Source organism: Cervus canadensis, chromosome 11 (genome assembly GCF_019320065.1).
Source record: "Cervus canadensis isolate Bull #8, Minnesota chromosome 11, ASM1932006v1, whole genome shotgun sequence".
In the NCBI taxonomy this organism is placed as follows: domain Eukaryota; kingdom Metazoa; phylum Chordata; class Mammalia; order Artiodactyla; family Cervidae; genus Cervus; species Cervus canadensis.
The window spans coordinates 6,738,215-6,761,842 of record NC_057396.1 but is presented as its reverse complement, the minus strand read 5'-3'; the positions used below and the strand labels follow the sequence as shown (position 1 = coordinate 6,761,842).

Sequence of the window (23,628 nt, the reverse complement as noted above, 5' to 3'; positions counted from 1 at the left end):
TTCACATCCATACATGACTACTGGAAAAACCATAGCTTTGACTAGACAGACATTTGTTGGCAAAATGATGTCTCTGCTTTTTAGTATGGTGTCTAGGTGTCATAGCTTTTCTTACAAGGTGCAAGCGTCTATTAATTTCATGACTGCAGTCACCATCTGCAGTGATTTTGGAGCCCCCCAAAATAAAATTTCTCACTGTTTCCATTGTTTCTCCATCTACTTACCATGAAGTGATGGAACTGGATGCCATGATCTTAGTTTTCTGAATGTTGAGTTGTAAGCCAACTTTTTCTCTCTCCTCTTTCACTTTCATCTAGAGACTGTTCAGTTCCTCTTCAGTTTCTGCCATACGGGTGGTGTCATCTGCATACCTGACATTATTGATATTTCTCCTGGCAGTCTATATTCCAGCTTGTGCTTCATCCAGCCTGGCATTTTGCATGATGTACTCTGTATAGAGGTTAAATAAGCAGGGTGACAATATACAGCCTTCATGTACTTCTTTCCAAATTTGGAACCAGTCTGTTGTTCCAGGTCTGGTTCTACCTGTTGCTTCTTGATCTGCATACAGATTTCTCAGGAAGCAGGTCAGGTTGTCTGGTATTCCCATCTCTTGAAGAATTTTTCACAGTTTGCTGTGATCCACACAGAAAAAGGCCTTCATGTAGTCAATGAAGCAGACATAGATTTTTTTTGGAAATCTATTGGTTTCTCTATGATCCAGCAGATGTTGGCAATTTGATCTCTGGTTCCTCTGCCTTTTCTAAATCCAGCTTGAACATCTGGAAGTTCATGGTTCATGTACTATTAAAGCGTGGATTGGAGAATTTTGAGCATTACTTGGCTTGCACATGAGATGAGTGAAATTGTGCGGTAGTGTGAACATTCTTTGGCATAGCATTTCTTTGGGATTGGAATGAAAGCTGACTTTTTCCAGTCCCGTGGCCACTGCTGAGTTTTCCAAATTTGTTGGCATATTGAGTGCAGCACTTTCACAGCATCATCTTTTAGGATTTGAAATAGCTCAACTGGAACTCATCACCTCCAATGGCTTTGTTCGTAGTGATGCTTCCTAAGGCTCACTTGACTTCTCACTCCAGGATGTCTGGTTCTAGGTCAGTGATCACACCATTGTGGTTATCTGGGTCATTAAGACTTTTTCTGTATAGTTCTTCTGTGTATTCTTGCCACTTCTTAATACCGTCTGCTTCTGTTAGGTCCATACTATTTCTGTCCTTTATTACGCCCATCTTTGCATGAAATGTTCCCTTGGTATCTCTAATTTTCTTGAAGAGAGCTCTAGTCTTTCTCATTGTGTTTTTTGCGTTGATCACTATTTCTTTGTGTTGATCACTTAGGAATGCTTTCTAATAAGCCTTGCTATTCTTTAGAAGTCTGCATTCAGATGGTTATCTCTTTCCTTTTCTCCTTTGCCTTTTTCCTCTCTTCTTTTTCAGCTATTTTTAAGGCCTCCTCAGACAACCATTTTGCTTTTTGCATTTTTTTTCCTTGGGGATGGTCTTGATCACTGCCTCCTGTACAGTGTCATGAACTTCTGTCCATTATTCTTCAGGCACTCTATCAGATCTAATCCCTTGAATCTATTTGTCACTTCCACTGTCTAATCATAAGGGATATGATTTAGGTCATACCTGAATGGTCTAGTGGTTTTCCCTACTTTTTTCAATTTAAGTCTGAATTTGGCAATAATGAGTTCATGATCTGAGCCACAGTCAGCTCCTGATCTTGTTTTTGCTGACTGTATAGAGCTTCTCCATGTTTGGCTGCAAAGGATATAATCAATCTGATTTTGGTGTTGACCATCTATTGATGTCCAAACGTCTTCTCTTGTATTGATGGAAGAGGGTGCACTCTCTTGGCAAATCTGTTAGCCTTTTCCCTGCTTCATTTTGTACTCCAAGGCCAAATTTGCCTGTTACTCTAGGTATCTCTTGACTTCCTACTTTTGCATTCCAGTCCCCTATAATGAAAAGGACATCTTTTTTAGGTGTTAGTTCTAGAAAGTCTTGTAGGTCTTCATAAAACCATTCAATTTCAGCTTCTTCCGCATTACTGGTTGGGACATAGACTTGGATTACCTTGATATTGAATGGTTTGTCTTAGAAACTAACAGATCATTCCTTCATTTTTGAGATTGCACCCAAATATTGCATTTCAGACTCTTTTGTTGACCATGATGGCTACTCCATTTCTTCTAAGGGATTCTTGCCCACAGTAGTAGATATAATGGTCATCTGAGTTAAATTTGCCCGTTCCAGTCTATTTTAGTTTATTGACTCCTAAAATGTTGATGTTCCCTCTTGCCATTTCCAGTTTGACCACTTGCAATTCACCTTGATTCATGGACCTAACATTCCAGGTTCCTATGCAGTATTGTTCTTTACAGCATCAGATTTTATTTCCATCACCAGTCACATCCACCGCTGGGCTTGTTTTTGCTTTGGCTTTGTGGAGTTTTGTACAGGTGACCCCATTTTTGGCCTAACCTGGTTATTTTAACCAGCCAAAGAACCAGAGATTAGAGTACGAAACTTGATTTTGTAGCTTTCTTCCATTCTTTTTGACCTGTTTATGCTTCTATTTCCTATTGGTGAAACTTACTTATTCTCTAGATATTCAAGTGCTAACCACATCTACATAACCATCTATGGGTTAAGTAATTTGTATTTGTTCTCCTTGGGTGCAGGTGTGCATACTAAGTTGCTTACATTGAGTCTGACTCTCTGCCACCCTGTGGACTGTAGTCTGTCAGGCTCCTCTGTCCATGTGATTCTCGAGGTGAGAATACTGGAGTGGGTTGCCATTTCCTTCTCCAGGGGATCGTCCCAACCCAGGGATCAACCTCATGTCTTTTAAGTCACCTGCTTTGGCGAGCCATCTGGGAAGCCCTTTCTTTGGGTGACAAACATTAAATACCAGTTACAGTTCAGCCGCAATTATGTCGAATGCTATAACTGCAAAATGCACTATGTTAGGAGAACATATTTAAGATAGACCAGGGCTGAAAGGGAAAGAGGAGAGTGAAAAAGCTGCCTTGAAACTCAACATTCAAAAACTAAGATCATGACATCCGGTGCCATCGCTTCATGGTGAATAGATGGGGAAACAGTGGAAACAGTGAGAGACTTTATTTTCTTGGGCTCCAAAATCACTGCAGATGATGACTGCAGCCATGAAAGTAAAAGACGCTTACTACTTGGAAGAAAAGCTATGACGCACCTAGGCAGCATATTAAAAAGCAGAGACATTACTTTGCCAACAACAGTCCGTCTAGCCAAGGCTACGGTTTTTCCAGTAGTCATGTATGGTTCTGAGCACCGATAAATTGAAGCTTTTGAACTGTGGTGTTGGAGAAGACTCTTGAGAGTCCCTTGGCCTGCAAGCAGATCTAACCAGTCCATCCTAAAGGAGATCAGTCCTGGGTGTTCACTGGAAGGACTGATGTTGAAGCTGAAGCTCCAATACTTTGGCCACCAGTTGGGAAGAACTGACTCATTGGAAAAGACCCCAATGCTGGGAAAGATTGAAGGCTGGTGGAGAAGGGGACGACAGAGCATGAGATGGTTGGATGGCATCACCGTCTCGATGGACTTGAGTTTGAGCAAGCTCTAAGAGTTGGTGATGGACAGGGAAGCCTTTTGTGCTGCGGTCCATGGGGTTGTAAAGAGTCGGACATGACTGAGCGACTGAACTGAACTGAAGTCTGGTTAGGTGAGTAGGAAGATGAAGGAAAACCATTCTAGAAAAGTGATGTTTAATTCAGTCTTAAAGTAGCTGAAGGGGAATAGGACAAACACTTTGAATCTAGGGAAGGGATGAATAAAGGTCTAGGGAAGGAAAGGAGACAGCCGAGGGGGAAAAAAGGTTATGTCTTTTGAATGTTATGGGCAGGTAGACCAGACCTGGAAGGCCATTGCTTGGCATTAATCAGAGAAATGACATTGTATTTGTATTTAAAAAGAACTCTGACTGCCGTGTGGAACATTTAATAAGGCTGCCCCAGATGAACTTTCTTACAATGTTGTACTTGGCCATTTCTCTGGATTTACACGCAACAGAAATTGTTACAGGGAAGAAGAAAATGTGACTCCGTGTGGCTTCCTGTTGCTTTTGTTATGGTGTCTATGCGTAATGTTCAACCTCGGGGAACCATGCCCCTGTGCCTGAATGGTGAACCAAAGTGCCTTTGTTCAGGGAACTAGCCTGACCCTGTCGACTGCTGCAGGGCTGTGAGAAAGAAGAGCTTAACACATCCCTATTCCGAGTCTGCCCATTCCAGGAGATATTTGCACAATTAATTCCCCTTTAACTTTTCTTCCTTACCTCCTTCCCTCTCTTCTCTATGAAAGAACCTGGCATCCAGACCCAGACAAGATGGTTACCTTGAGATCCCAGTGTACCATCTTGTCGGTCTGCTGGCTTTCTAAATAAAGTCATTATCCCTTGCCCCACTGCCTCATTTCCAGCTTATGGGCCTGTCTTGCAGCAAGCAGAGCGACTGTGGACTCGATAACTCTTTGTTATGGGCATGGGAAACTTGCCTTTAGAGCTTAACAATGTGAATACTTGGTTTGTTTCAAGCACTTGCACTGAGCCACAGAACCAGCGTTGGAGTATATTTCTTTTATTTTAAGTATGAATAGAATGGCCTTGGTAAAATGACCTTGGAATCATATGCTTCATTTATAATTTTAAGTCTGAAGGAAGGCATACTCTTGATGACATTTTCATCATAATTTTTTGCATAATAACAGAAATATGTTTTATTGCATGTTGGTAAATATCAGGTATCAAAAAGGTAAGCCATGGCCCATGTGTGTGGTGGGTGCATAGTTTGCACTTCTGTTGGTTAAATTTCTGCTTTGCTTAATACAGTTTATCCACTGTGTAAATTCTGCATCCACTTTGAAAACAGCTTTTGAAAACAATATTGTGTCACAGTTATCTTCTTGATGTGGAATAGTTTATATCTTTCTATTTGGGAGCTGGATTTCTTTAGTTCTAGGATAATTCTTGTTCCTTCTTTATGTCCATGTGAGAGTGGGAAATTGGACAAGCTATTTTTAGTACTTTTTTTTTTTTAATTTTCAGAAAAACCCTACTTCTGACAAATGATGGTCTGGTTTCTTAGAATCCCAAGCTTAGTATCTTAGAGTAGAGAGAGACCTTGGAGAATATGAGAGCTAAATTTCATGTTGATTTAGGTGAAATGATTTTATTAAGTCACACAAGTATTAGAACCTTGATCGCCTGGCTCCTAGGTAATGCAGTTTGACTCTGAATTTACTTGTCCATTCACTCAGTAACGCACGTGTGATTTGTTAGACACTGTTTGGGTGCTGGAGACACATCAATGTGCCAAACAGAAAAAGATGAAATCCCCACCCTAATGGGTTTGCCATTTGTCAGAGGAGTTAGATGATAAAATATGTAACTTTATTATATATTAAATTCAACCGTAAGTGCTGGAGCGATACAAAAAGAAAGGAGATTGCTTAAAAGTTTTCTTCAGTATTTTTAATATACAGATACCTAATTTTAAGATAGTGATTTTACTGTAAACTGCCTATAAAATGAACCTCATTTTACCCTCCATTCCCTGCATGATCAATAAAATTTACATGACCATGTGAGCATTGACCTGTTTCTAGATTTGAACCAATTAGTGCAAAAGGCATAAAGGTGCCTTCCTAACTGGAGTACAAGGATTGGTTTCCAGAGAATATCACAGAGACTGCGTTAGCCACATAGTCTCAAGTTTAGTTTGCATGTCCTCAGGAGACACTTCAGGCTTGATTGAAGCTGCCCTTATGAGAGGTTTATTCTGGATTGAGTATATGTGATAAATTATAGCACGGAAGTCTTGGCCAGTTCAGAGCTGAGTCAAAGATTGCCTTCATCAGCATTTTTTAATAGACCAAGAGAGAACCTTTCTAAATGTGAATGAAATCGTAAAAGTTACAGGTCAGTTCTGACATGAAAGGCTTGAAAAGGCAGAAAGGCAATGGTTCTGAAGACTCTGTCAGAAATAAGTGACTTAGAAGACGGGGTATGGGCACTCAGAGGCGAACGGAAAACTCACTGACAGAAGGCAGGGCCAACACGGAGCGATGGACAGAGATTTGGACTAAGGGAGGAAGAGAGCAAGAAAGCAGTTAAATAACAGCCTATAAAGCAACGAAAAGCTCGCCCTGGATAGTTGCCAAGGAATATGTGGCTGGGACCAGAGCTAATCCGGAGTGATCTCCCAGTCACTGGGAGGCTTCAGGATGGGTGCCGAGTCGTGGTTTGGAGGGCTGTAGAGAGAGGAGTTTGGGGCCCTCCTGAGTCTTAGGACGGAGACACGGTGTGTATTTCCTCCGGAACAGTGAGGGCTGCGAGTCTACTTCTGCCGTTGAAAGTACAGATCTGCTTTCAAGGACAGCTTTACAAATCTTAGTTTAAAAAATTACACACACACATACATATGTGTATACTGCTTTCTATTTAAATATATTTTAAACCCTTAATTCCTCATCCAAAGCATGCATTCCTCCCCAATCCACCGAAGTCAACAATTGTCAGCTGCCTACCATCAGAGTCACCAATGGGGAGCCTTAAAATGTTGATTCTTGAGCTCCACCCCCAGATGTGAACTAGGGTAGAATCCCCTGGGTTGAGAGTTTAGGAGCCTTTCATTTTATGGAGATACTTAGTGTCTTACGTAGCCTGTGGAAACCACTACTCTTCACAATGTACGTGTGCTTTATACCGAGGGAGGGAGGCACAGCTGGGGAAGGTGCTAAAACTGGGAAGAAGTCTGTTCCAGAGGTGTGCTCTGTGGGTCCCCAGACCCCTGATGCCCAGCATTCTGCCCCTGGAGCCACCGAGGCCGTGGAAGCCATGTGTTTGTGGGGAAACCTCGTCATCTGTTGCTCCCTTTTCCTGCACAGCCTAAAAAGAGTTTTGCTTTATGCAGACAAATTATCTGCCTAACTGCCTGTCTATCTTAGAATGAGAGACAGTGTTCGTGGGCTAGTGTAGATGCTGTGCAGATTTCCCGGGGATGAAAAAGACAATCAGCTTTTCACATTAAAATCACATAGAAGATGTGACTTAGTTTGTGTTCATATAGATGTTGGATTCTTTAAAATTCCCTACTGACAATATTTTCTGAATGTGAAGAACCTTCTCTGGTACATACAAACATGAATAGGACCTTCCTTTATCCTTATTAAGCTTAGAAAATAGAAGGGGGTCAAAAAATATCTTTATGATACAATCACTGTAATACTCAAGAGAATGTGCTGAGTGCTTTAGGTATAATAGTAACAGAAATGCTGTGAGATCACCAAAGCTGGAAGAAGGGACGTCAGAAGATGCTCGGAAAGAAACTGTTATTTGAACTGGGTCCTAATGTCTAGGTAAGGGACAGCTTGGGAAATGTGTATTAAAGGAAAGACATGGAAGTGGGATACTATAGGAATGTTACTAGTTTCAAAGTCCTAAGTTAGAGATTAGAAGTAGTAACATCTCAGGGTAACATAATTGGAAAGGTACTTATCATGGCCGTGTCGTGGAAGCCTCAAATCATTTGAAGCCTCAACACTTTGGACTTGATTCACTCATTCAGTTTTTGAGTTGGATGATGACATAATCAAAGGTGCCCTTTAGGAATTTTATTTTGACCATTAGTGCATATGGTGAGTTGGAGCTGAAGGAGCTGGAAAACCAGTAACCAGGCTGTTGTGATAGCATTGCAGAGATGAAGTGTTACCCTTACATGGGCTTGGGGAAGCATAGAGGAGAGAGCACCAGCCTTTGGTGACAGAATGTGTGGCAGGAAGGACTGAGGGTAACCCATCACTTGAATTACAGAAGAGTCGCGTCCATTTATATGTTTATATGTGGCCAGGCTTCCTGGGGGTGGAGCAGAATTATGAGTTAAGTTTCAGTACAAGTTAAGTTTTGAGATTCAGACAAAATTCCTAATGGAAATTCCGAGGATGTATAATTGGATTTGTTAAATTTAGAACACTGAGGTGGGTGGTGTGGGACTCTGTCTCGAGTAGAGGGACATTGTGTAAGTTTCAGGTGAGCTAATTTGAATTTAAAGTTCAGCTCTGCAAGTCACTAGCTCCATGACCTTGCATACTATTTAACCTGGATATGTCAGTTTAATTATTTGAAAAATAGGAGAATGGTTGTAGAAGATCTGGGAGTTTTAGTTGTGAGTGCCTCCTAGGGTGTTCTGAGGATTAAATAGCTGTGCACCATGCTGGTGTAGATACACAGTCTCCTGTTTCCCCAGCCCTGGCTTCCAGCTCTTTCTCCTTTGTGAGGATGGGCTTCAACTGGAGTCAGTTTGGGGACTAGGAGAAGGAAAAATAGCTTGTGAGGAGAGAAGGGTGATGGTGGGGAAATCAGAGATAGGGAGACAGAAAAGTATAGCTGAAGATGGAAAATGGTGAGACCAGAGGCTTGATGGAGAGCTGTAAACTTTTGAGAGGAAGAGGGCCCCTCCTCTGAGACAGGCGCATTGAGGAGAATGAATGGAGACAGTGTTGATCAGAGAAGCAGGAGGCCAGGCCATCTGGTGTGAGCAAGGGAAGTTTGGGGCTGGGCTCTTGAGAAAGGAGAACATTCTTCTTAGATAGCCACTGTGGGAAATAAGATTAGGAGTAAACTAGAGTTGAAGAAAAAGACTGCCAGGAAGCAGAGGGGTTAGATCGCTTGACCTCTTCGTGTTCTTGTGGGTGTGTAAATGACAAAAGCGAGAAGGTCATTGGGGGTTAAGAGGCTGTGGAGGAGAGAGGTTGCATGGTGGATGAGGGCGCAGATGTCTGAAGCTTCAGTAGGTGGTGGCGGGAGGTTTGGGTGCAGAGGAGGAGGATGGCGGGTGTGCTCCAGGCTTTGTGGAATGTGAAGGCGTGTTGGGAGGTCAGTTCCTGATGGCAGGAAGGATTGGAGGGGGGTATTTGGTGTAAGTGCTTGTTTGTCAGCAGCAAGTTACTGACTTAAAGTTCCCTTTAAGCCAGGATACTTGGCGCCTGATTATTCTCTGAGCACAAATAGCTCTGGCCCTGTTTGCCTTTACAGATGATAAGCCTGCCATTTCCTGTAATGTAGCTGGGTAGTAGGCTGGCACTACCTTTTATCCACTCACCTCCTTTGGCAATAATGGTTTGCTGGAGAACAGACTTTGGAATCAAACAATCAGAACTGAATACTTGCTTCTCCACTTACTAGCTGTCATATCATCGGGCAAACTACGCCAGCTGATTGCCCCTTTCCTCATGTGCAAAATGAAGATAACGCTTACTTCCGTACCTCATATCATTGAGTTCAGCTCTGCCCGTCATAAGCTCCATTCAATGACACAGTTTATGTAGCATCTCTGCCTCTTAACAGAGGCGCTCCAAAGTGGGAGTGGTCTACATCTTAGGAAAATGCTTTCTGAATCGGGAGTTGTTTTGGCTTTGGGAAACAGGTCAAACACCACAAAACAAGAGCTAAAACAAAGTAACATCAGAATTGCACAGTTCTTCATTTTTTAACTAACATGCGTGCCTGGAAAGAAAACTAAATGAATATATGTGACTTATAGACTGTGTTATGCACAACAATGTTTACTGTATCAACACAAAATCTCTAGTTAAAAAAAAAATCTTAACTAGGATTCAGACGAAATTCATTTGAAGTAATGAGTAGCGTGATGAAGTCGTGAGAGAAAGCAGCTGGAATCAAATTTTGGAATTGTGCAAAAGTGAAAGGCTGCCTTTCTGTATTTGTATGTATTTATTTGCCAAAACTTGGACTTATGTGAATTATTATTTACTTTATATCTAATTATTATTTGCTTTATATCTAAATGTTACTTACTTTATATCTTGTTATATGAAATACCAAACCCTGTCTATATATCCACATCATCTGTCTGTATAGAGAGAAAATATTAGAATTCTCAAACTCCTGGTAGTTTGACAGTTGTAAAGCAGATCTTACTAAAAAGTCTTATTCCTGTTCAGAGAGACTGTATGAAGGACTAGACTATGTCTAGACTATGTATAGTCTAGAATATTATTTCTGTGCATCCATTGTGACTTTCATCTTGGCATCATAAGTCTCCTGTATTTTAGTCGTTACCTTAACAATCTATAACAATAGTAGCAGCAGTAGCTTTCGTTTGTGGGTGAAGCCCCTGGCTCACAGGAGGTACTGTTCTTTTCAGTTTAGCTGTTAAACCAGTGGGGAGAAGCGAAGCCAGACTGCGTATCTGGTTAGAACAGAAAAGAGTCAAAGATTAACAGTTTGGCCACAAGTTTTGAATCTCAGCCCAAAGGTGCAGTGACAGTTGGGACCCATATTGATCAAAGTCTACCAGAGGTTAGTGCCTGGGGACCCGAGGAATGTCTGAACCCAAGTATGGAGGGAGGCGCTAGGATCAGAAGTCCGGAATTTAAAAGGAGACTGTATTACTGGTTATAACCCCTGCAAAAATCTGGGTACTTTGGTAGAGGATCAACAGAAACAAGAGAAAGCAGGAATCACTTGATTCCTTAATCACTTAATCACTTGATATTAAGCCAGTGGATTCCAAAGTGAGGATTCTGCCCTTGAGCCTGTTCGGCATCTGCATCAGCATCCAAGTGCTGCCCAGGTGGGTGATGGCTCAGCTGATGGCAGAATGGAACAAGCGGAGAAGCAGAGACAAGGCGGTTCCTAACTGTGCAGAGTCCTGGTCAACCAGATAAAAGTTTAATTTTATAACTCTTCATTTGCAGGCTCTGCATTTCTTCCTGTTCTTTAATACTTAATTAAAAAATTACACAGTGATAGTAATTTCTTATTACTAAAATAATATCTACTATGCTTTTCTAACTTGATACGTCTCATATTTACTGAAGCGTAATTCACTTGAATACAATGCTACACAAGGATGCATTGGTAGGGTGTATTGACAAAAGAATTTAAATGCATGTTTAAATTAATTTAGAGGGGCTTGTTTTCAAGGTTAATCTTGTTTTTTGATGTGTTTGGCAATTAAAGAAAACACTAACCTCCTGGAGGACATTGTGGAGGACCCAGTTCAGTTACCTCAAAGAGAACTAATATGCTTGTGTTTCCATGAGACCTTGGATGCCACAGGCCTGTGAAGCACTAGAAAAAAGATCAGTTGCTCTGAATACTGGGGTATATTATAGTGACCTGCCAGAATTCCACAGTGGGCCTGTGACTTTTTTTTCTGTTGGTTTAGGAAGCAATTTATTGACTTTGCAACTAGGCATCCTTGGAGCTTGAAGCCACAAATGGAGTGGAAAAATCTTATTTGATGTGCGGCTTTCAGAAAAGAATAGCTAGAATTTGTGGTTGCAAATAATGCCAGTATTGCAGACAGAGTGGACAGCCCATCAGTAGGGATATTAATTGTTACACTATCTGGTGGGAGAATCGGTGTCATTTTTTATATCACTCTGTCTGTTTTGCAGACACAGTATTTATTATTCAGACATACCACAGACTGACCATGTGCCTGTTCTGGTTATGGGTTAAATTGTTCCTGAACCAACAAAACTTTCCATTGAATACTTCAGCCAGTATGCTACCTTTGATCTTTTTAGTGTTCAAACAATTAAAACTCCCTCAGTGGGAGTTCCAGCCGTGAACTGCTGATGTGATACCCGGTTAGATCATTGCATGCTTGTGTAGTGCTGGGTGTCCCTTGGCTGTGTAGGTTGATTCTGCTCTAATTTTTCTCCATGTGGCCCAGAAGGATGTGACGGATTCACCTGCTTTGGCTCACAGCCTCAGCTCAGTACTGATGTTTTATTGCCTTGCTGCTATTCTTCATGAAAAGTCGGTCCCAGAGAAAAAGCTTGACAGAACCCACTCACACCCAAATAGAAAAGTCAAGTGACTACTGGGACATCATCTGGACTTACAAAATGTGATTGCATTGGTTCAGTCTGACTTTTATAGACTTTTACAGGTTTTCATGTTTTCTTTTTGGTTTATCCAAGTCTAAATCCTACTGCTAACCCAGTTCCCTCTATTCATCAGCATATCTGAACTTCATAAGTGATTTGCTCAGTCTAATAAAGTGAGAAAAATGTGTTGTGTACATAATTCTGTATGTCACTGAATTTGTGATCTGTTCTTTGGTATTTTTGTTTTTGAGTATGTGTTTATGTTGTTTAGGTTTGAGGAAAGACTCCTAGAAGAAATACTTAGCACATCATTGTCTGACTATAATATAAATGTTGATTAGATGCAGGAGAGACATGCTTTTTCATTTCTGCTAGCTGTGAAGTCTGTAAAGCCCAAGCTGTTAAGTTGTTGAAATATTTAATAGAATATAGTGCTTAGTTTTTAAGATAGTGGAGTTTATATCAACAATAACAAGGACTAATTTTCTTTATTCTCACTCATTCTTACTCCCAGACTCTGAACAAGTTTTCCACAGTTTAAAATAGGAGGATGAATTTAAGCTTCTTGAAAAGAATGTTAGGAAATAGATATTTTAGATAGTTCATAATGTTTCAGAATTTATGGTATTAGTAAATATAGAAGACATTATCACACTTCTTCACCATCTAGGTATAATTCAGCTGTTATCTTTGTGAATGTTTATGCTCTTGGGACTGTCATAAATGCATCTGAGTAATAGATTTCTTTTGTTCCAAAAGTGTTTTTCCAATATCACATTGTAGAGATAAAAAGGAAACCTATAGCAGTGTTCTTGACCTCAGTAATTTTTTGAAAGTTACATTTTATATATAAAGCTGTATTTTGATTGCTTTCCAGTAATCTCATAGTCCAGATGGTCAGGAAGGGGAAAGATTATTACTGGTGAATACAGCCAGGAAAGCTTCATGCAGGTGGCAAGAATGTGAATAGCTAACATAATTTTCCAGTCTGTGGCCTATTCTTTTCATAATATTTTATGAAGCCTAGAATCAGTTGGTATGTTTTCTCCTTATAGAGAAAATAGCTGGTGGGAATATTTCCTTAAATCCATCTATCGAAAGCCCACTGTGTATTAAGTATTATTTTTGGAATATTGCTCTCACTAAATCAAACTCCTGTAATACCACCTAGGTATGGTCAGAATCTATAATTGCAGGTGTGTGTGCTCAGTAGCTCAGTCACGTCTGACTCTGCTACCCCATGGAGCATAGCCTGCCAGGCTTCTCTCATCATGGGATTTCCCAGGCAAGAATACTGGAGTGGGTTGCATTTCCTTCAGAGGATCTTCCCAGCCCAGGGATTGAACCCAAGTCTCTTTGAGTCTCCTGCATTGGCAGATTCTTTACCACTGCGTCACAGGACCAGCTGTTATATTCAGTGTTAGTTTGAACCTCCTAAATCAGATAATGCAGTGTTTTTTATTTATGTGGATATTAAATTAATAAAATATGGAGCATCATAAATTTATTATAAGAGAAATATTTGGGTATCAGAAATTTGCATGTAATAAAAAATATTTTCAGATTTTGCTTAAGCAAAATCTTAGAAAACAGTGGCTCAAGCAGTCACAAAATCAGTAGCCATTTTGTATAAGACCCTGTGATGAGTGTTGGAAGAGTCATTTTGTATATGTATTGTGCCCAGGGCCTGGTGGAGAAGGTTTGTTTTTGTGGTTGCTTAAGGCATTTGTGGGTCCCATGCATTGGAGATTCTAATAACTGGCTTCTAACCTCTAGATTCTTGCTGGGGTACACTGGGCAGCTTGGATCTGCCTGATTTGTGTCAGAGGTACCTGTTAGACTTTGAGAGTGGGGCAGGCAAGTGACTGGCTATCCATTAGCCCTTTCTCCTAAAACCCAATTTACGTGATAATACTTTGAGTTGCTTTATTCTTGCCTTATAGGATGGTTAATTCCTGTTTTCATTCTGTGGTATATTGTGCTTAGTAAACTGCTAATACGATATAAAGATTTAGGGAAAACATTAGATATAGGTTTACAGATTAGTTGGCCACTGCCCCTAATTCCTGAAATAAATCACTAATATTTAGTATTCCTGGGCTGTTCATTGTCTTATAGAACAAAAGATGAACCTGAAAGCTTCATTTAGACCAAGAAACAGTTTGATTTTATAGAACTAGGACTATAATCTTTAAAGAGAACAATCTTAGCTTAATTTTTATGAAATCATTTCCCTGAAAAAAATCAACTGAAGAAAAAGAGGGAACAAAAGTTATTGTCTAATTGGGGCAGACCCAGAAAATTGCTGGAAGTCGAGTAGTTTTTGTTGTGAGGAGCCAAACGTGCAGCTGCTTTCACAAGTTAAGGTTTCTCTTCCGACTATCTCGTTATAATCTACTGTTATTGTACTGAGCCTATAAATAGTATTTATAAGGAAAGCAGACCAGAAAACCATTTAAGTAAAATATAGAACGGCATCATTAAGTTTGGAGGTGGAAATACAACAGCAAACTGAGAACTTGAGTTTCCGTGTGTGTGTGTGTGAGTGAGTGAGTCACTCAGTGATGTCTGACTCCTTGTGACCCCATGGACTAGAGCTCGCCAGGCTCCTCTCTCCATGGAATTCTCCAGGCAAGAATCGAATCCAGATCTTCTGCACTGAGGGCAGATTCTTGTAAGCAAAATCTGATTTAAGACAATTCCACAATTTTTGAGTAGTAGTTACCTTGGGGAAGTCTTTGGACTTCTGAGTTCATCATTCTGAAATACACCCCAGGACTACTAGGGCATGCTACATGGGGTGGTGAACGTTTTCTGGGTTGACCAGTTGGGAGTTTCTGGTGTATCCCTGGTGGCTCAGATGGTGAAGAGTCTGCCTGCGATGCAGGAGACTTGGATTCCGTCCCCGGGTTGGGAAAATCTCCTGGAGGACAGCGTGGCGATCCACTCCAGTTTCCTTGCCTGGGGAATCCTATGGACAGAGAAGCCTGGTGGCTACAGCCTATGTGGTTCATAGAGTTGGACATGACTGAGTGACTAATACACACACAGTGTTCCCCTGCCAGTCTAACATTAAGTTATTGTCTCATGTGTTTCAAAAATACCTGCTGATAGGCTTCGGTGTGCTAGATATTTATTTAACCCTTTGAGAAAATTAATAATACATGATCTGTGCCCTCCTGTGGTGTTGGCTAGCAGGGAAGTAAAGCATTTTTATTTGCAATTTTGTTTGAGAAGTTACAGATTTATTTTCAGCTTAACGAAAACAAGCAATCTCCATTTCTACCAGTCCCTGCCACTAATTCCACAGAAGGTCTATTGCAGGAGAATGGGGTGCTAGAAGATGGTCATGCCCAGGTCTCGGGCAGGTCCCTGAGACGGGCTGCCCAGTGAGGGTCCTTGGCTTCCATCAGGAAAAATTTCAAGAGCAAGCCTTAGTTAAGTGAAAGCACACTTACTTTGAGAGATACACACTCCACAGGCAGAATGTGGTCTGTTTCAGAAGGCAAGATTGCCCCAAAATGTGGAGTGATAGTTTTATAAGGCTGGGTAATTTCATAGGCTAACAAGGGGCCGGATTATTCTAACAGTTTTGGGGAGGGCATGGAGATTTCCAGGAATTGGGCCACTGCTTGCTTTTTGGCTTCAGAACTATCATGGTACCTGTGGGTGTGTCACTTAGCATGCTAATTCATTACAATGAGTGTATAATGAGGCTCAGGGTCCCCTGAAAGCTAAATCTTCCACCATCTTGGAGTTAGTTGGTTTTAACCAGTTTTTGTTGTATCCTGTTCTTAATGACTCTGTCAGTGTTTATATTTCAGTGACTTTGTACATATTACTCACAACTCTGTTATTTCAGCTATTTTGATCATGTTAGCTGTATCACTTTGCTTTCCCAGGAGTCAATACAGTTGTTCCTTGGTATTTGGAGGGGATTGGTTCCGGTACCCCCGGATTCCAGACTCTTGACTGCTCCAGTCCTTTATGTAAAATCCTGTAGTATTTGCATATAACCTGTGCATACCATCCCACACTATATTAAATCATCTCTATGTTCCTTATACTCCCTAATACAGTATAAATGCTATGTAAATATTTGCTAGCATGTAGCAAATTCAAGCTTTGGAACTTTTCGGAATGTTTCCCTCCTCAATATTTTTGATCATTGACTATAATTGCCTTTGAGTTTTCTTAAAAAAAAAAAAAAAAGAATGTAAATTTCTTCTCATTGTATTTAGATGTGTCAGGATATTGATCAGTTCTTTGTTTTCTTTCTCTGGAGATCTTTCCTGGAGCTTCTAACCTGTTGCTGCAGTGTAGACAAGAGCCTCTGGAAGTTTGGCACAACTGCTGTTCTGGAGTAGCTTTGTACTGTCCTGAGAATTTATTTGCTTCTTTGATTTGCTAGAATTCCTATCCTTTGCTCTTGTTTTGTCCCCATGTTTCAGTAGAGTGTGTTAACCCAATAGCTTTTGATAAAAAGAAGCATATGAGGGTAAGGTTCTTTGTTTTTGTATGTTTCTGATACTTATTAAAAAGTTTGGGAGGCACTGAGTTAAAAATCTGGGGTGAAAAGTGCTTCTTTTCAGACTTTGAGCTACTCTTTATGTCTCCTCTTGTCCTCTCACCTCAGGAGTATCTGCTGCCTCCAGTGTCTCTTGGCTTCTTTCTCTGTAGGCATAATGACATTACCTTTCACCATCCAAACTTTTATTGGGCTTGTCTTTCCAGATTCTTCAACAGATCTTCAGTTGGCAGTAGATAGTTGCCAGATGGTGTTTGGATACTTTTTGTTTCTTTGTTTTTTACTGAAGTTACAAAAATATAATATGTTATTGCACACTCCAGTTAAAATCGTCTATTTGTATTAATAAAATGTTTTTCTCTTCAGCTTATTGTTGTCAAAACTGGGATGTATTATAGTATAGTATTTAAAGGTATTTTTGCAGAAATTAAAATCACATTTTCTAAACACTTAAAAAAGTTACACTTAACTCTAAGGCCATTCATATGTTTATCAAATTAATCTGTCCTGGTAACTGAATGAAATACAGTGTGAAGTTATCATAGGGGTAGCATTTCAAACCAGTTTAGTTAATGTAAGCCTAGTAATTCTGAGAAAAGAGAAAGAAAAAAATCCAAGTTTGTAATTTTAAATTCTTGAATAGAAAGCATTCTTATAAGCATTCGCAAAATTTTGTTGATGAGACTCTTGATTTATTATCACTACTCACCTGCCTTTATTGTAAACTTTATGCTAGAATTACTAAATTTCTGGTCTCACAGTATTTTCACTATCAGTGTGGATGAAGAAAGAGGTGGGAGCCTAAAGAATAAAGACATAAATGGGAAGGGTCTAGCTTAAATCAAAACAAAATTTGCATTCACTATTTCTTTTGTTAGTTTTGTACTCCCAACATTCTGACTTTACTTAATAATTCATATTAAGTATAAAGTACAGAAATTAATGTGGCTGAGTTCATCTTTCACAGCACTGTGCATTTTTAAAGAATATGCTGTTGTCACTTTTTTTTTATTTCTTCGTTTGTCCTTCCAGAGTTTCTGAATACTTTGCAAACCACAGCAATACACTTTCAGTTTTCTAAAGTAATGCTTCTCAACTTTAATGTATAAAGGGATCACCTGGGGATCCTTTTAAAATTCAGATTCTGGGATGAGGTCTTAGCATTTTTATCTCTAACAAGCTCCCAAAATACTAATGCTGGTCATCCTCTGACCACTCCGAGTAGCAAAGGTCTAAAGTACCTTGGATATGAGAGTAATACAGCAAGACAGAATAGAGAATCCATTTCTAAGTATCTATAAGTGTTGAGCTTCTAGAAAGAAGTCAGTGGGAGACTGCATTACTGGCTGCTACTAAGTATAGTGAGCTTCCCTGGAAGCTCAGTTGATAAAGAATCTGCCTGCAATGCAGGAGATCCCGGTTTGATTCCTGGGTTGGGAAGATCCGCTAGAGAAGGGATAGGCTAGTATTCTTGGGCTTTTCTTATGGCTCAGCTGGTAAAGAATCTGCCAGCAATGCAGGAGACCTGGGTTTGATCCCTGGGTTGGGAAGATCCCCTAGAGAAGGGAAGGGCTACCCACTCCAGTATTCTGGCCTGGAGAAGTCCATGGAGTCGCAAAGAGTCAGATACGACCGAGTGGTTTTCACTCACTTTCACTAAATATAATACATCTAAATAGAACTGGATTTATTGCTTCTTATAGATGGTGCATTCAGATTTAATGAATTTATTATTTGTAAAAATTTTATTTAGAAGTGATTCCAGTACTATACTTTTGTTTGTTAATGTGTAAATTTTATTTATTAAATTTATAAACTATATTCCCCTAGAGCCTATGAAGAAAAAATATTATACTTGATATGTACTAAGCTTCAGTTTGTAGCCATTTCTTATCTATAACTTTTAGGCATTGAAATCCATTGTATATACTGTTTTGTGCTTATAAAAACATAAAACCCAGAATATATACAAATTTATGAGTATCTTTATTGTAATGTTTATTCTTGTGCAATTAGATACTGGCAATGTAAAGAGGTTAATGCCTTTTTTTAAAAAATTTATCTTTTAAATAGCTCAGTCACTAAAAGAATTCGCAAGACTACTTATCGCAGTAGAAGAAGAAAGGAGAAGACTGGTAAGTCTCTTCCGCATTTCTTAAGAATAAAGCTTTGTTTGGACATACTGAAAAGAATAGACCTTCTGAATTACACTCCGCCATAACTCATTTTATAATATGATACATGTACTGAATGTTACAGAAAAGATTTGTGAGTATGATGATCAAATATTGCTAATAAGATAATACCATTTCTTTTTGTTTTATTTGGCCAGCAGATATAAATTTCATTCATTTTACTTTCCATTTGATTGTTCTGAAAATTAAAAGTATTGAACAAACTGCCATTAAGAAACCCATTCTAACTGAGCAGTCTGCTAAATAACCTTAGTGTTGTATTGAAGACACATTACAAGGATTAAAGATAGTTCTCAGAAGGAGCAACTAACTTTGCCAGGGTGTTATCAGGAGACTTTCTGAAGAGGTGACGTTTGAATTGGGTCTTGAAGGCTCAGAAGATTGTGCTTGACTGGGAAGAATGGGAAAACTTTCTACTTTGACAGATTAACTAATGAATAGTATCAGAGCATAGTTATTTGTAATACATTTATCACTAATATAAATGTATTAAGAATACAAATCACAGATTGTACCCATTGTGTTCAAAGTTCTGGTAGGCCCCTGACTATGAACCATGCTGCCTATTTGTGTATGGGAAAAATAGTAATATATACTCCACAGGATCACTGTAAAGCTTTGTCGAAGCACCTGGCACGTAATGAATAAATGTTGATGGTGATAAAGATGTTGGTTGTCAGTTACAGTGAGGGTTACAGACTTACTTAAAACATCATATTCGATATCGCTGGCCTCACCACCTTGTTGAGATTCACATACATAAAATGGTCAGGTTGTGAATTAAATGTGCTGGGAAACAGCACAGTTTGCTGTCATTTCACCCACGGATGAGGAACTGCAGTTTGAGAAGGGTGTCCTCGAGGTGGCCCTGACTTCTGGAGAGTGTTGTCTGGGTTGAAGGAGATCCCACAACGAGGGCATGGTTTATGTGAGTGACCCTGAGCAGGGGCCACAGGGTGAGAAAGTGCTGTGTACATTTGTAGAATAAGGCAGAAGGTTCTTAGAAGGCATTAGTAGAAGAGTGGTTGGTAGTTTGCAGCATATGTAGGGTTTAAGAGCTGGGCTAAGAAGTTCTGTTGTTTGTTACCAGTTCAGTCACTCAGTCATATCCAACTCGTTGCGACCCCATGGACTGCAGCACGCCAGGCTTCCCTGTCCATCAGCAGCTCCCAGAGCCTGCTCAAACTCAGGTCCATTGAGTCGGTGATGCCATCCAATCTTCTCATCCTCTGTCATTCTCTTCTCCTGCCTTAAATCTTTCCCAGCATCAAGGTCTTTTCCAGTGAGTCAGTTCTTGCCATCATGTGTCCAAAGTACTGGAAATTTAGCTTCAGCCTCAGTCCTTCCAATGAATATTCAGGATTGATTTCCTTTAGGATTCACTGGTTGGATCTCCTTGTAGTCCAAGGGACTCTCAAGAGTCTTCTCCAACACCACAGTTCAAAAGCATCAGTTCTTTGGTGCTCAGCTTTCTTTCTGGTCTAGCTCTCACATCCATACAGGACTCCTGGAAAAACCATAGCTTTGACTAGACAGACCTTTGTTGGCAAAGTAATGTCTCTGCTTTCTAATATGCTGTCTAGATTAGTCATAGCTTTTCTTCCAAGGAATAAGCGTTTTTTAATTTCATGTCTGCAGTCACCATCTGCAGTGATTTTGGAGCCCAAGAAAAGAAAAACTGTCACTGTTTCCACTTTTTCTCCATCTATTTGCCATGAGATGATGGGACCAGATGCCATGATCTTAGTTTTCTGAATGTTGAGTTTTAAGCCAGCTTTTTCACTCTCCTCTTTCACTTTCATCAAGAGGCTCTTTAGTTCTTCACTTTCTGCCATAAGGGTGGTATCATCTGCATATTTGAGGTTATTGATATTTCTCCTGGCAATCTTGATTCCAACTTATGCTTCATCCAGCCAAGCTTCAACAGTCTTGTTGGATTCTAGCTTTTGCTTCATCCATCAAGATGGTAGGAGGGACGAAATCACATTTAGAATCAAACCCCATACCCACCAGAGATGCTTGGAGGGCTCAAACAAAACCTTGTGCACACCAGCACCCAGAAACCCCACAGAGACTGAGCCAGCCCTGACTTTGAGTGTTTGAGTTGTTTGTTTATAGTCTGTGGGAAAATTGCCAGAGGTTTTGATAGAACAAGAGGATCGATGTGAGATTTAGAAGAGATTAATTTGGTGGCTATGTGGGGGAGATACTATCGAGGAAGGAATGTTGTGGAGGAGGGCTGACCATATTTTCTCAGGAAACATCAGCCTACCTTAGGTCTGGTTCCATTAGAGAGACAGCCATGCAGTATAATCTAGGTAGAGATCAGTCATTGTGGGAGACTGATCCTCTCTGACTCAGTCTGTGGAGGTGACTTGACTTGCAAGTGCTTTAAGTATAATCTTCACTCTAATTTTATGAGCTTCACAATAGAAGTTCAAGTACCATGGAGAGATGTGGGTAGTATGTGCACTTACGGCTCAGATCACAAGCTGATGATGGAAGTGGGAAAGAATGGTTAAGGAGAGGTGAAAAAAAGAAGTTGGAAATTACATGGGAGCCAGGAAAATATAGTTGGCCCTTGGACAGCATGGGATGGAACTGCATGGGTCCAGGTATGTGCAGATATTTTTCAATATTAAATGCTGCAGTTCTGTATGATTCACTGTCGGCTGAATCCATGGATGCGGAGGGCCAACTATCAGTTACATGTGGATATTCCACAGTGCCCCTAACTCCTGTGTTAGTTGGGGTTCTGCGTTGAGCAAGTCAAATCTTGTGCAAATAGTTGAGGAGAGTTATGAGTTTGATGCTGGGTGGCCTCAGCCTGCAGCAGCTTTGAAGCAGGGCTTTGGTTACCAGTGGAGATTGAGGTTGGGTCACAGAAGTGAGAGCTGAATCCTAGCCACTAGACCACCAGGCACCAGTGACAAGGCCCTGGCCTGTCAGCTGTGTAGAAAGGAATTTCCACACAGAGATGGAAAGTAGTGAGCAAAGTGTTTATTAGAAAAAGAGTATGTATGGTTAGATACACTGGTGGACTCAGAGAGAGGTCCATGCCCTCGTGGTAGTTGGGATCACTTTGATGGGGCGTTTCTTCCGGGTCTCTGTTCTGCTTGGTCCTGAGTCCGCGTTTAGTATACATCAGATCTTCCCATGTGTGCTCGCCTCTCTCAGCCAGGATGGAGTCTTGTGAGGCAGCGTAAGGCTAGGTCAACATCACTTACTATGAGGCGATGCCCCCTCTCTTTGACCTCCAAGGACCCTTTCTGTGCGTACGTGGTCAGTAAAGTCTTCTTGACTTCGAGAATGAAGAATATGTGGTCTTTATCTCTTATCTAGGCAGGGCTCAGCTCCTCTTGAGCTCCTGCTTATTTGGAGTGTTCTTTTGTATCCACCCTCAGGTTCAAAAGTCTGACAGATCCAGGTCTTTATCTCTTATCTAGGCAGGGCTCAGCTCCTCTTGAGCTCCTGCTTATTTGGAGTGTCTGTCCACAGGGGACAGACCAGCTTCTTAGCATGGGCTATAATTTTAGAAAATGTATAAAGAATATGTGAAAGTGTATTGTGGCTTGCAAGAGGAAAATGAGCCAAGAGAATGTCTTATCGCACTGAGGGGAGGCCTGGAAGGATCAGGGGAGAAGCTCTTCTGTGCTGGGACAAAAAGGAGGATTGACTAAAACACAGAACTGTGCACAGGAAGTTGGTTGGTTGGACAGATGGATAATACTGTTAGGAAGAAATGGTCATCTGCTGAGAGAGGAGTTAGGAAAAATAGTTTAGAACAGCCAGGAGCAGTTTCTACAAGAGGAAAGGGACTCCTGCCTAGGGATAAAGAGACGTTGAAGCTAGACATTGTGAATATGTCCAGGAAAGATTGATGATCATGTTTTTGCATATGTTTCTAACAATATCCAGAGCCCTGGGTTGTGAGTGGTAAGAATAGTTGGGAAGTCAGGGATTCAGGGGGTGGTTGGCCCAGAAGACATGGTGTTGGATTACAGGGCTGTGGGTTTGTGTATATAATGATATGAGTAGAGCGATGATTGAGGCAGGAGGGTACGGACAGCCTTAGGAAGCAGAGAGGGCAAGCGTGATGGCTTAATTGTATTGAAGGCTACCCTAGGATCACAGAGAGACAAGGAGCTGTGATCAAGAGGGGGAGTTGAAACAGTGGACTTGGCCATGGCGCTGGTTTGCATAGTGATAAAGTTAAGGTGTAGCTGAGTAAAGAGAAAGTCCTTAGAAATTAGGAAGGCTGAGCTCTGGCATTCGGATGTTTTATGAGCAGGATGTTGAGATTTAATATGATGACAGAATGAAGGGAAAAAACCAAGAAACAGTGGCTGAAGAATATGGTACTGTATTTCATAAGCAGTGGAGATGGAGATTGACCTGTAGCTCATAGTGTTTCAAGGATCTTTATTCCTGCCCTCAGCAGTGTCTCTCATGTTGGGGCAAGAAGGGAATTCTGTATTCATGAGTAAAGTCCCATTGTCAGTTTTGATTGCCTTACTTGTTGTTTCAGAGAAGGTCTGAGATTAAAAAAAGCAAAACAATGAAGAAAAGTGTCTATAGTTGAAAACCTAATAAATTGTATTTGTACAAAGATTCTATAAAAGTAAGCCTTTAAATACATAAATATAAATATTGGATTATTTACTCAACACTTCCAAACATTTGGTGTAACTGTAACTGAAGATAGAGCTGGTAGCAGATTTTGCGCAAAGAATTTGTATTTTAAAAAGTAGAGCTTCATTTAGGAAGTAGAATATTTTAAGTGAACTACGAAAGTGTAAAGCAGTTCTGTAATTGATTATAAATTCAATTAATCATTCTTTTTTTGGTGATAAATCATCACTTATATATTAAATTGAATTTAACCAAAACCTATGCATGTCTTAACAGTGACTAAACAAAAATAAAATCTCAAGAAGATGGAAAGGACATTTAACAGTTTAAACAAATTCTGTTGCTT

The 23,628-nt window shown here is 40.3% G+C and overlaps 1 protein-coding gene across 1 annotated transcript in view; it reads left to right on the top strand.

Annotated features, from left to right (window-relative positions):
- The window catches only part of ARHGAP42 (Rho GTPase activating protein 42), a 318,656-nt gene that overhangs the window by 89,534 nt on the left and 205,494 nt on the right, over positions 1–23,628 (top strand). Inside the window, exon 3 of the mRNA XM_043482449.1 lies at positions 18,529–18,590. Within this exon, the coding sequence (XP_043338384.1) occupies positions 18,529–18,590 (62 nt within the window). The remainder of the gene's footprint in view (positions 1–18,528; positions 18,591–23,628) is intronic.